The 12,861-nt window shown below is 39.3% G+C and overlaps 1 protein-coding gene across 8 annotated transcripts in view; it reads left to right on the forward strand.

Annotated features, from left to right (window-relative positions):
• PHLDB2 (pleckstrin homology like domain family B member 2) overlaps positions 1-12,861 on the forward strand; it is a 130,360-nt gene that overhangs the window by 96,367 nt on the left and 21,132 nt on the right. For 4 of the 8 annotated variants that reach the window (XM_065076142.1, XM_065076134.1, XM_065076145.1 and 1 more), the window contains 7 exons: positions 2,988-3,143; positions 3,907-4,017; positions 5,159-5,248; positions 8,651-8,794; positions 9,629-9,802; positions 10,497-10,637; positions 11,224-11,323. In XM_065076142.1, the coding sequence (XP_064932214.1) occupies positions 2,988-3,143; positions 3,907-4,017; positions 5,159-5,248; positions 8,651-8,794; positions 9,629-9,802; positions 10,497-10,637; positions 11,224-11,323 (916 nt within the window). The remainder of the gene's footprint in view (positions 1-2,987; positions 3,144-3,906; positions 4,018-5,158; positions 5,249-8,650; positions 8,795-9,628; positions 9,803-10,496; positions 10,638-11,223; positions 11,324-12,861) is intronic. The other 4 variants (XM_065076148.1, XM_065076158.1, XM_065076163.1 and 1 more) reach the window with 2 other exon arrangements.

The raw sequence follows: 12,861 nt of genomic DNA on the forward strand, positions 1-12,861 counted from the left end.
TGTGTGTGTTTGTTTTTGTTTTATATTTTTCTTTTTTTCCAGTTGGCTTAATAATGATTTTGAATTTGAAGGTGGGACGAAACTAGAAATCTAGGGGTGCAGTTAAATGCAGAGTTGGATCTCTTGCATTATTCCAGGCACAGTGTGGTGAAGGTCAGCTGAGGCTGCTGTGATTGAAGCAGCACAAGTTATCACTGAATTAGTGCACAGCATCTCTGAATCAGATACCAAGTGTGAGAGAGAAGTTACAAAATTACTGTATCATACCCAAAATATAGAAAATCTTTTCTTCCCTGCGAATCAGCCCAGGATTAAGTATCTGAGTTTGCAACAGGTTATGTTGTGCCACTTTACTGCCAATGCAATGGGTGTGAAGGTGATGAGTTCCCTTATTGCTTTGTCTCTGGGGCTTCAGTAACTCCATAATTTGTGCCAAGGGGAGCGGGCAGATGCTTTCACTGTGGCAGCTGCCCACGGGGTGGGTCTGGAGTTTGGGTTGGGGTGGGCAGTGGGCAGCCAGTGGGCAAACCCTCTGGATGTGTCCTCCTGTCTGTATTGAATAAACGCCATCTCTGTTGGGCTGGGAGGACACTTCATCGGAGATGGGTGAAACCTGGGGGCTTGTGGAAGGCATTGAGGGAAAACATTGATCTCCCTAATGGCTTATTTACAGTTAATTAGCACGCTTCATCCTTCACTGTTTGTATGAAAGCACCAAAGCTTGTTTAGTCTCATGTGCCTGAGTTTATTATAGAGATGTGCATAGCACGAGAATGAGAAAGATGCCTGGATTCCTGCAGAGAGCTGAAGAGACATTATCCAGTGCTAGGAAATGCCTTACTCTTCAGATAAAATTCTCCTAATTTTTGCAGATGGTATGGACCCATGGACTTGCCACCGCATCCTGAAGTAAAGGCCATGTTCTCTCCCACCAAATTTTCTCCCGTGCCATTACAGAAGTAATGGAGATGTTGGAGAAATTTATGGTTTGGAAATCCAATAAAGAATCATTGTGTCTGTGGTTTGTTAATCTATTACAAGTTACAACATCTTGATGTCCATTGATTTTTAATAAAAGGGAGGGAGTATACTTGCTCCTTGCTTCAGGAAGCCGTTACCTATAGTGAGAACAACTACTCTTCTGCTGCTGAGTAGCACGGTGAAGACTCGGTGGGCACCCTCAGAGCCAGACCTTGTGCCCCTACCCTTGTGCCCTGCTCCTGCTGGCTGCCCAGCCTCTCGGTCCCCATGGCTGCCGATCACGCTGCCATGTGCCTGCGGCCGCTCCAGAGCTGAGCTGCTACCACCCACCCTGTGGAGGGCTTTAATTTGAAAATGGACTTGGTTTCAAATTAGGTATAGGTGTGTTTTTGTTTTTTTATCTCCAGTTGACACAGTGGTACCAAGTGTGGTGAAATTCTTGTGCATCTCACAAAGAATATAGCTTTTCATGAGCTGAACTGGCTATCACTTGCCTTTTTGGCTATCATTTGCCTTCTCTGAAATTTGTCTCTTCTTCTGCTTCAGTAGCAATTAATTTGATATGAAATAGCCCGAACATGTTGACTTCCATGGCCCATGCAAAGCTTGTTTGTTTTGAATGCTGAAGATGACCAGTTGGTTTGAATGAAGCATTTTTGTGTTATAGGTAACCGCTTTCTTGTTATTTTTATCCCACATCTTTGCTTTTGATCTCTTAATTATCTCCTACAAGTCAAAGGCACATCTTTGGAGAATAATGGGAAGATGTTGGTGTTTTGTATAGTAACTTGGATTCTTCAGTTTCTGCATCCTGTGTCTTTCCTTGGAAGCACATTGGAAGCTGGTTTTGAATGCTTTTATAGAGACTTATCTGCTAGTCTCAGTCACTAACCTTTGCCTTAGGTCGAAATAAAAAGTTAATAAGGTTAACCTGCATTTCTCTAAAATGATAAATTGCTTACAGGATGTAGGTTTTCTTATTTAACAAGTTATGTACAATGTGCCTATTTTAGAGAGCCTTAGCATTTAATAATACTGTGATTATTAAAAACACCTTTTTCTTCAGAAGTTTGGAACTTGTAAGTAGGGATTCATGTTACAAATATATGGGCATTGCGGGAGGAAGATTAGCATTCAATTCTTGTGCTGAAAAGCACCCTAAGTTTTATCTTGACAACCATAAGTGGAAGACAGGTGTGTTGCTGTTATTTCTCAGGTCTTCAGCATTCAACCTCTTTTTCCTGACAAAATCTGGCCTCGGTCCAGGGGAATGCATAAAAGGGGGCTGACACCTTTTCTGAAGTAGCAGACTTACTGCCTAGGGTAGATGGCTAGAGTCTTTAATTGTGTATTTCCACAGGGAACAACTGTCAGATCCAGAGCAACTGGTATGGTTGGACATCACAGCTGATGTGATGGCAGGGTGTTGATAGCACACAGCCTCACATATCTTTTGTCTCATCTGCATGTCTGCTACTAAAATCAGTGCTGGTACTTGGGTTAGACCCCAGAGAATTTCTAACTGTGGTTCAGACTCCTTTGTTTGAGTGTGTATTCCCAAAATTGATTAATTCAGTGTGCAGTTCTCTGGTGTTACTGGGATGATACTTCCTGTCCTTTTGGGTTGGTAAGCAGGTGCTGTCCCAGTTTGGCACATGATGACCTTACCAGGTGGGTTCAGGCTTTGGTGGTGCCTCAGCAAGGCTACAGCAGAGTCATCTTAAGAGGCACCAGCTTGATATGAACTCTGCAAAGCAGCTCCCTCACGGTGATGGTGCTTCGTCTTTATCAGCGGGAGGACAGTAGGAGTGATGGAGAAAGAAACATCAAAAAACGATAGCCATATTTTCTCTCATTATGACAGTAGTTAATTAAAAGTGTTGAATTCCTGTTTAAACATGTTGTACAAGATATGTAAATGCGTTTTAGACTGATTTTTTAAGTACATCTACTCTGGTGTCAGTGAAAGCGTGATTACTAATTTGTCTTTCTTTCTTTTGCTTAAGGATGCTGATCTGTTGGACATAGAAAGCAAACACTTTGAAGACCTGGAATTTCAGCAGCTTGAACATGAAAGCAGGTTAGATGAAGAGAAAGAAAATCTGACACAACAGCTCCTGCGTGAAGTAGCTGAATATCAGCGTAGCATTGTCAGTAGGAAGGTAAAAGCACAAACAATTTGATTCATTTGTTCTTTATTGTTGAGCATAAAGGAGATGAAATGGATCTATAACCTGTCCGTCTGTAAGAAATAATGCAAATCTCTCCTCTTTGAAAAAACTTTTGCAGCAGAGTAAATGTGATTGTCCAATAACATCCCACACAGATCAAATCATGCTCTTCTCCAAAAGGAAATAAATCACTAAAGTTCCATGCCCTGTTTGTATATTTGCGTATGAAAATTAAAACCTTTAATTTGCTACAAAATGTACCCAAGTGTTGTTTTTATTTCTTTAAGAAATGAGATTTGCGCACTCTGGACAAAACAACAGTTGTTTCATGCTGCTGTTTGATCTTGATGTTCAATGATTTTGTTAAAATAATAATAGAACACCAATTTAAGAAAATATCTTAATTTTTATAATCAGTCATAAAGGTCATATCTCAACCAATTAAATACCAGTTTTTCAGAGACCTGAAATTGCATCTCTAAAGCAGTTCTATTCAGTATATGGATGCTAGTCACCATATTATCAAAGAATGTACGCAATTTTTCTTTTGTTTCTTGAATAAATGGTCTCTTTACTGTCTAAATCTTATTTAATGATCTCCTTCAGAGCAGTAAGCTGTTTTGTAAATACTTTATTTTCTACTGCTTCACTCACATGGATGGATGAACTCTCATGAATAGGATCCTTGCTGCAGGTTGTCTTGTGCTTTGAAAATAAAACATGTTAAGTTGTGATTATTTTCTTTTTATACTAGGAAAAGATATCTGCTCTCAAAAAACAAGCCAATCATATTGTCCAACAAGCACAAAGAGAACAAGATCATTTTGTAAAAGAGAAAAACAACTTAATAATGATGCTGCAAAGGGTAAGTATTTATTGTGTTTCAGATATTTTTAGTGTGTAATAAAAGAGCATTTCATAGAATAAAAGAACGTAGAACATGAGAAGAGCATCGGTTGTGCAGAAGCTAGCAAATAGGTAACAATGTGACAGTCATCTTTTGTATCCATTAACCTTTAAATAAATATTTTGTAATTAATCATCAGATTTCGTAGGAGAAAACATCAGTGACATTTGATAACTGACAGGGTTTTAGAGGTGCCTCCTTTCCAGAGGTCTCAACCCACCCTGGTGCTAAAGCCTGTGCTCCCTGTGTGGCTGCTGGAACCGCACACAGAGAGCTTAGATTTTTGGCTTGTAATAGCCCAAATGAGGCCACCAGATGAGCTACTTTGCATCAGCTAACGTCTGGCTAACTGGAAGCTGGCATGAACACTTTGCATCCATTTTATGTTTTGCTTTTTTGGAGCACAAGTCTGATGAGAAGCAGCTGAGGGAACTGGGGCTGTTTAGCCTGGAGAAAAGGAGGCTGAGGGGAGACCTTATCGCTGTCTACAGCTACCTGAAAGGAGGTTGTAGCATGGAGGGGGTTGGTCTCTTCTCCCAAGCAACAAGTGATAGGATGGGAGGAAATGGCCTCAAGTTGCACCAGGGGAGGTTTAGATTGGATAGTAGGAAAAAAATTCTTCACAGAAAGGGTTGTCAGGCATTGGAACAGGCTGCCTGGGGAAGTGGTGGAGTCACCATCTCTGGAGGTGTTTAAAAGCTGTTTAGATGAGGTTCTTAGGGACATGGTTTAGTGCCAGAGTTAGGTTATGACTGGACTCGATAATCCTGAGGGTCTCTTCCAACCAAAATGATTCTATGATGCTGTATTTTTAATCATGAGAGAAATAATGTTTAGTTCATTAAGGAGAATCAGCATTTTCAAAGAGCTGAAGGAAGACCTATTTGATTTGTCTGTGGTTATTAAATGTTTCGCTATTTTTCATTCTGTATCTCCATTTTTTGTTCAATTCTGCTGTAAGTGGATGAAGCTGAAGGTCTGCTGTGCAGTTTCTGGCCTTCTATCCCAGCGTGTTACTTTATACACTTAAGAAAATGGCTAGCGCTTATTTTCAGTATGTGGCTGTTGGTATTTAACATAAACTATCTGGTTTTAACAGGAAAAAGAGAATCTCTGTAATCTGGAAAAGAAATATTCCACACTTTCTGGAGGAAAGGGATTTCCTGTTAGTCCCAATAGTCTAAAAGAGGTAAAGAGACTCACTGCTTTTTACTTGACCATAAGTAACTTCTAATAACACTTCATTCAAAAGCACTATAGTATTTAGTGAAGTCCTATTAATACAAATCATTTTGAGATGTGATGAAATTACTTTGTAAAGTTATTCATGGAAGTCCAAATGCATGGGTGAGCAAAAATAGCTTCTCTTGACATTTTCCCAGATGTGACTGGTATTGCCTTAATCTCTTGCCCTGGAAAAATGATGTTTTTTATGTGGAAGGAAGGGGTGTGTGGAGGGGGGTGTGTAATTTTCTCAAAATAGGCAATTAAACCTCATTGAAGTGAAGAAGAATGAGGTCCAGGAATAACTCTGTTCAAGTACGAATATGGTTCAGTCTTATTTTTGCACTGTAGATTTTACCATTGCTTCCCCTCCTTCATTCTAAGGCTCTGCAGTAAAGCATGACAACTGTATGTTTTGATCTTTTAAAAAGCATTGGAGACTTCACGCTACCTTGTTTCTTAGATAACTATTGAGCTATTTGTTTAACTATTTTGAGTGGTTAAGAGTAAAGGTGTAAAATATTTCTTGCTGAAAAAAATGAGTTGGTTTGGGTAGGGCATGATGAGACCCAGAGTTTACCTGCAGCTGTCAAGACTTCATAGGTTTGAGGGCACCACTTTAAGCCTCAAGGTCTGCGAGGAAGGTCCATGTAAGGTAAGCCACAGCCCATTGCACAGATTCGGTCAGCACATGTGATATTAGCATTAACTCCCCATATTTATTGACTTGACTTGATGAATCTGCAAACTCCAGTTAAACATGAAGTTATAAAGTGGAGAAGCAGAAGATGTAGCATTTAATATACACTGACAGGTATCTATGGCTGCTGCATTAACTTCTGCTTAAGAGGTCTGATGGGACTTGCCAGATCTGCTTGTGTTGAAGTCCTGAACAAGGTCTGAACCATCTAACGATGTAGGTGTCACTGTGGGAAGTTGGGATCTTGAAGCCTAAAGCAACCACATGTCCTCTCAGCACATGGGAAATGTGATCTTGCTTATTGGGCCTTGGAGTTCCTGGTGAGCCTGGGTGGCCTCCAGCACATGCCAGTGGGGTTGAGCACCCTTCCTCCTTGCACGCCACATTGCAGATGCTTAGACTTCCAGTGTCCTAGGTTGTGCTCTGACCTGGACATCTGACCTCCTACGAGGTTATCTGGCAAGTCTAAGCTTCATTGTTGTTCTTTTGAGATGGATCTGTTCATTTTCTCTCTAGAGAGTGGGTAATCTCTCAGAGTTTTGTCTTTGTATCCATATCATGGTTTGTTTAATCACAGATCTTTCAAAATGCAACTACATTAAGTGATCCTGATGCTCTTTTTATTGAAATGGGTTGTTCAGCGTTGTTCTGTTCACTGTAACGGAGTCAAGTTAGGACTTACTCTAAGGTAAATGAGAGAAGGAACAGCATGGATTATCTGTTTTGAAGTCAGTGTCCCCATAGGCTCTCTCCTATAAATGAAAAGCCTTAGCTTGCCAGACATAGTTTGTCTTGGTTTAGTTTTATTTTTCTCTGACTGTTCAGGCACCAAATGGTGCACAGGCTGAGACACACTCCCCGCATGCAGGAGCTGATTTCACCACGCAGTTGCTCATGTATCAGTCAAGTTTGTGGTCCAATATTCCCCAGCCTCTCCTCTCCAAAGCACGTTTGTGACTCTTCCATCCACTGAGATGCTCACTCCCCACATGCACAGCAACAGAGAGTAACACGGCCTCACGTAAAGAGGCAGGATGCTTATCCTACTACTTAAATAACTGAAGAAAATCAATGCTGTTTAAGAGTTCAGCATTCACAAAGATGCCTGATCTGACTTGAAACCATTTATTTGATCTAAAGTAACAGGGGCCTGAGCTAACGCATAGTGAAGTCATTAGTTGTTTTTGTTTGGTTTTTCAACCCGTGGTGAATCCCCAGTGAGGTTGTGAATCTGAATGTTTTTCATATAATGATGAAGGTGCTTTTATCATCTATAAAAATGGATGCAATGTTGCATTCATAGGCTTGCCAAGTTTTAGTTACTGGCATACTGCTACTACAAGATGGTTAAGCAACTTTTATGTTTAATCGCACTGGACTCTACTGTAATATGGCCACATGTTTTGAGAGGGGAACTTGAGGATCTTACCCAGTCTCCTCATTTAATCGTTTATTACATGGTATCTGAGTCAAGATCTACCTTGTATTTCTAGAGTGCTGTGTTCACAATTTTTCCAAAATTGTGTATCTGCTTGAAATAGTTGATAAAATACATTGAAAATTATGCTAATAGATAACAGGGTTGGTATTTTTTTCAGCCTGCGTTCTATGATCAGTGCTAAATTTATGCATTTTTTTAAAAGAAGAAATATTATAGCAGTCTGTGGCTTCTCTTACTGAATTGCCGAAATATACATACTGGCATGTCAGTGTGCCGGTACAGTAATAGAAACACAGCCCCTTCAACACTGTCTCAATTTAAGAGCAGCGTACCATCTTGATTTAAAAAATAAGTGTATTTCTGTCTCATTTTTATGACATTGCTTCAACAGCGATTTATTCTTCCTTTTGCATAGCTTAGTAGTCTATGGATAAGAAGTTAGGTCATTTGACTTTTTACAGTCTGGCGTCCTGTACGCTATGGATTGGAATCCATTTTTTATAAATAAAATTTATTCCGTTAACACCAGAACACGTGCAACAGTTGTTTTCTGCTATTATATCTCAGATCTGCCTGCATAAAGCTTCTCTGCAGGCAGAAGCAGCACACTCTGATGTTCATGGCTGTTGGGCTAACACTAACAGCGTCTTACCCTTGTCTCCTGGTAACACCTCAAAGTTAGAAGTGACGCCCAGACAATGCAAATGGAAGGTGTTGTGTCAGTGTAATTTAGAATTGCAGTGGCTTGTCCTTATGTAAGTTATTCCCAATTTTGTCAGTCACTTTGTTTACTCAAACTAGGTTATCAGGCAAGAAACAAATCAGGGTAAGTTATTTTATTTGAACATGGACGAACAAAAAATTAAGAAAGAAAAAGATGGGTGAACAAGATTTGTTTTTCCTTTTCCCACAATCTGCTTTCCCAAGAAAGAGCCACATAATTTCTAAAGGGTATCTACATTTTAGTAAAGTGTTTTGGTCACTTAATGTACATTTGCTTTTTGATCACACAAATGTATTTGTTTAAATGAAGAATAATTTTCCCAACTGAAGTATTCAACATTTGATAAGTTTGATAATTTTATTTTATTTTTGATGAAGCATTTCAATGATAACAAATATTTGGCTGTATCACTCTAAACTAACTTTCATCGTACTGGATACATTAATACTCTTGCACGTCTTTTGGCTTTTGCTTCTTTTAACTTCTGAATTCCTCCTTTTAGGGCTATATCAGTGTAAGTGAAATTAGTGAGCTGTATGGCAATTCCACGAATATATCCCCTTCCACTCAGCCCCCCACAGATGCTGAAGCAGTTGCCACTGAGCCTTCCACGGCTGTGCTGACCAGCCAGCCACAAAATAAAGAGGTTTGTTTGAGAGACATTTCCCTTTGTTTGCATTGTTCTTTCATGGCTGCCTTTTTCTTTTCTTCTTTTATACATATATATATATTTTTTTGGTAATTCAACATGGAGCGAATTGACCCTAAGGCAAACTGCCGTCTGCCAGTTACTGAGTCAGAGAATGATTTAATAGTAAAGCTGGGGGACTGCTCCTGTTATAAACTGTCCTTGATGCTGTAGATGAGACTTCAAAGGCCAAAAACCTGAATGCTTATGACCCAAGCAGCAATAAGTGACAATCTTTGCCTGTCAAACACAATAATGTAATGCACCTTTGGAGAAACAGTCTGTGGACACATTTAATGATTACACGTTCAATGGTGCTTAGGTGTTAATTTTGTGTATTTTGTAGCTTTTTTTTTTTTTCCTGTGTGGTGGTAGAAAAAGTGTATCTTGAATACCTGGGGAATATGGGCAGCTTCAACTTATCTTTCATGAAGTCTGTCCAACCTGTGTCTTCTAGCTTACTCTGTCTTTTCCTCGTTCTTTGTGACGCTTTGTCCTTTGACATCGCCATAGCAAATTTTGATTAGATCTCCTTTTAAAGGAATGGAATAGTCTTACAAACGTAAAGACACCTATCTTTCTGTTGCAATAAGGCAGCAACAGGTTTAGAATTGGACATTTCTGTGCTGCTTCTGGTAGTTAAATATACCTGGAAAGTTGCAATGTAGCACATCTCTTTCCTGCTAAATGCTCCAATAAACACAGTGCTAAAACTGCAGCTTGTATGTGCCGTATCTCTTGAGCAATTCCAAAAAGAAAACTCTGTGTGTAATTTCTCTTTTTTCTATAAAGCTAAGATCACCTCTCTGTTCTGGATTTGTGTTTCCTCACTCTCTTTCTCCTCGCTCTATTGCTCAACTTCCATCAGTCCATTGGCCTGAGGTCATGGCTACTCATGTAGATCCTATTCCTTTATCTGATACACCTCCACCTCTGCCAGCTAAGAAACACCGCAGGCAACAACAGGTAACAGATTCAAAGCTGATAACTTGGGCTTATTATTTTTTGTTGCTTTTGTTATGGTGGCCATGAAGTTGATTCATGTGCAAAGTCATTAGAGTGATATGATAGAACATTAGTTGATTGCTCTTGCAGAGCGTTGCACTTAAAGGCCTTTCACATATAAAAATCAACACAATGCATTATAGAACGTTACTGGACGAAAATTCTCCTTGTATAAACAGTCCAGAGGCAAATACCAATATTTATGGGCCATTGTAACTGTCAAAAGACTTGCGGCAATTAAATAGAGGTGGCTGTATTTGAAATCCTAAATTTCTCAGATACATTTGAACAATGCCTCTCAAAAGCTATATCAGTTTTAAGCCACCAATTCATTGCAATAACTTGTACATAGATGTTATTCTGTGTAATTGGATTCTACTTGTACATTAGACTTGAGTTTAAAAAAAATTGTATAGGGACTTGCACACTAAATGTGACTATGAATTTAATGTATTTTCTTAATCGGCATTATTTTATTGTTATATTTGTAGAAATGCTGGAAAGCATTGTGAAGCAGGAGGTACTCTGTATTTTAGATTTTGTTCTTTCTGGTGAAGTTCCCAGCCTATCACCTTCAATATATTCTATATAGAGCATAACCGAGCAACTAGGTCAATTCATTTTGTCAAAACCGTATAACAAATTACATTTAAAGCATTTCAGAAATCTGGAAGAACGAAAGAAGCAGCAGAAGGAATGCATGTACATGAGCGATACTTTACCTCGCAAGAAAACGAGTCCGTCTGTCTCGCCACACTTCAGCAGTGCTACTCTGGGACGAAGCATTGCATCTAAAGTAAGTAGCTGCATGCTATTAACAGCCTTCTGAAGTCTATATAAGAGCCTATATTATGTTAGAGGTAAGGCTGGGTAGCACCGTAAGCATTACATAGCCCACAACATTCACATCTGAAATTGACTTTGAAAGAAATTTGAGTTGTTAACACACAGCCGTATCCAGGAAGCCTTCCATCCACCCAGCCTTTATTATGACCTCTGGAAATGTGGTGCTGTAATTATTATCTTGCATTTTGATTCCTGTATCTCAAGGATTGTATTTCCAGGCTACTTTAGTTTGAATTTATTGTAGAAACTCAATGGGGTGTTTTCCGTCCTACCCAGGGCCTGTAAATGGTAGAGTTCTGTATAAAGTGAAAATACTCTTTATTTCTGATGTGGTAAATCAACAAATGGCAGCAAGGTGGAGATATTACTTTTGGAAACTTTTTGGTCCAGTAGTGACTGCGGGAAACTAAAATATGCATGGCTGATTGGTATGACTTCACATTGTTACCCATGACAAAACAAGTTACCATTAGTTGCTGATACAAAAATAGTCTTGAAGTGTAGTTTTAAGCACATATTTACAAAATTTCCTGCAGGGACATTTACCGCTGGGACAGAGCAACAGCTGTGGCAGCGTGCTCCCTCACTGCCTGGCAACCATGACCAAAGAGTCAGAGTCAAGAAGGATGCACAAAGGTAAGGCCTTTTTGTTTGATTCAGTGCTGTTAAAAGTCAGTGTTTATTTTTTTTTCAGTAAATAAGTCTGAAACTGGTGTTGCTATAATCAACAAGGCTGTAAAATAAGAGTTTCCTTCTTGGTGGAAAAAAAAACAAGCTCTAAGTGTAATTTGGAGATATCAGAAGTCAGGATGATGATGTAGGTGCACATGTAGTTCTGAGGTACATGGTCACCAAATATAATGAAGTAAACAAGAAAAGTGTGTTGAAAAATACACATTGGGTTAACTGCGTAATTTCTGTGAGTGATTTTGAGGCAATATTTTAAAGATATTGTGAGTTGGCTTTTTTTTTTTAAATAATTCTTTTAATTATGTGATCTTAAAAATTGTTTTTCATGGGCACACGTTTTTGTCTGGACAAAGTAATTGCCCAGACAGATATTCAGTATCATGACTTACCTTTGAGAATCTATAACCGTGCTCTTGTTGCCAGTCTTATGTATTTGGGCTACAAAGTAGGAAAGGAGGGAGGTGTTTTACCATGGGTTGATAGCCGCACTTTTGTAATATGGACATGACAATACTGGATCCAAAAGCAAGTTGCATCTTTAAAACATGAGCTTGTAGGCCGTGGCATTCTGTGTCTGTTGTTTGTTGACTTGAGTCGATACACTTAATTTCTGCTTTAATGAGATTCATTATTCATAAGAGTCCCATCTTCAAATGCAGTTGCTTCAGTGCCATCTGTCACTTTCTTTTCTTTCCGGCACCTGCAGCGTTGTTATCAGTGTAAGTGCCGGGGTCCTGACGTAGAATTGCACTGACTAAGCCTGAGCTGAGACAGGATCCATCCTGTTCCCATAGGACTTGCCAGAGCTGGTAGCTGTTAAAGGTCAAAGATCCCATCTGAGGTCAGCCATACGCACCAAGATGACTCAGTACAGGGGTGGAACGAGCTTGCTGAGAAGGGATCATGACTTACTACGTTCGCTTTATAGTGCTGATCCAGTTGTGATTTGATTTTTTTTTGAGTTTTAGTTATGCAGCAGGCCTTCCACAAACCTGCCATGTTGTGACTAACTTATCTTGATGTATTTCGGATGCAATACAAAAGAAGCTCCATGCTCAGCTTGAAAAGCTTCTTTGATATATTGCATCTGCAAGGGTGGAATTGCTTGCAAGTACATTCAGACTCCACATTGTGCAGAAAATGCTTTGTTTCAGTTTGAAAATCAGTAAGGTTGGTTTGGCTAAACTTTGACAAGAGATCACATGTTCCACATCTGAAATATTTCTGCCAAATAGCTGCAGAACAACATTATTGTATGATCTAAAACACAATGACAAAGTATTGCCAAGCCTAATAGAGCCAAAGAGTTTTAAAAATCAATTGATCAGTTTTCATGTTACTTTTTTTTTGTCAGCATGCAATTAAGAAAATCCTAAGAGTATAGGTAGATTTCTTGACTTAAGAGTGAGAAAGGAGAAAAAAGAAAAACAAAACCACACACACACGCAAACTAAAAAAACCCAAACAATCCCCCCCACCCCAAA

Source organism: Columba livia, chromosome 1, assembly GCF_036013475.1.
Source record: "Columba livia isolate bColLiv1 breed racing homer chromosome 1, bColLiv1.pat.W.v2, whole genome shotgun sequence".
NCBI lineage: Eukaryota > Metazoa > Chordata > Aves > Columbiformes > Columbidae > Columba > Columba livia.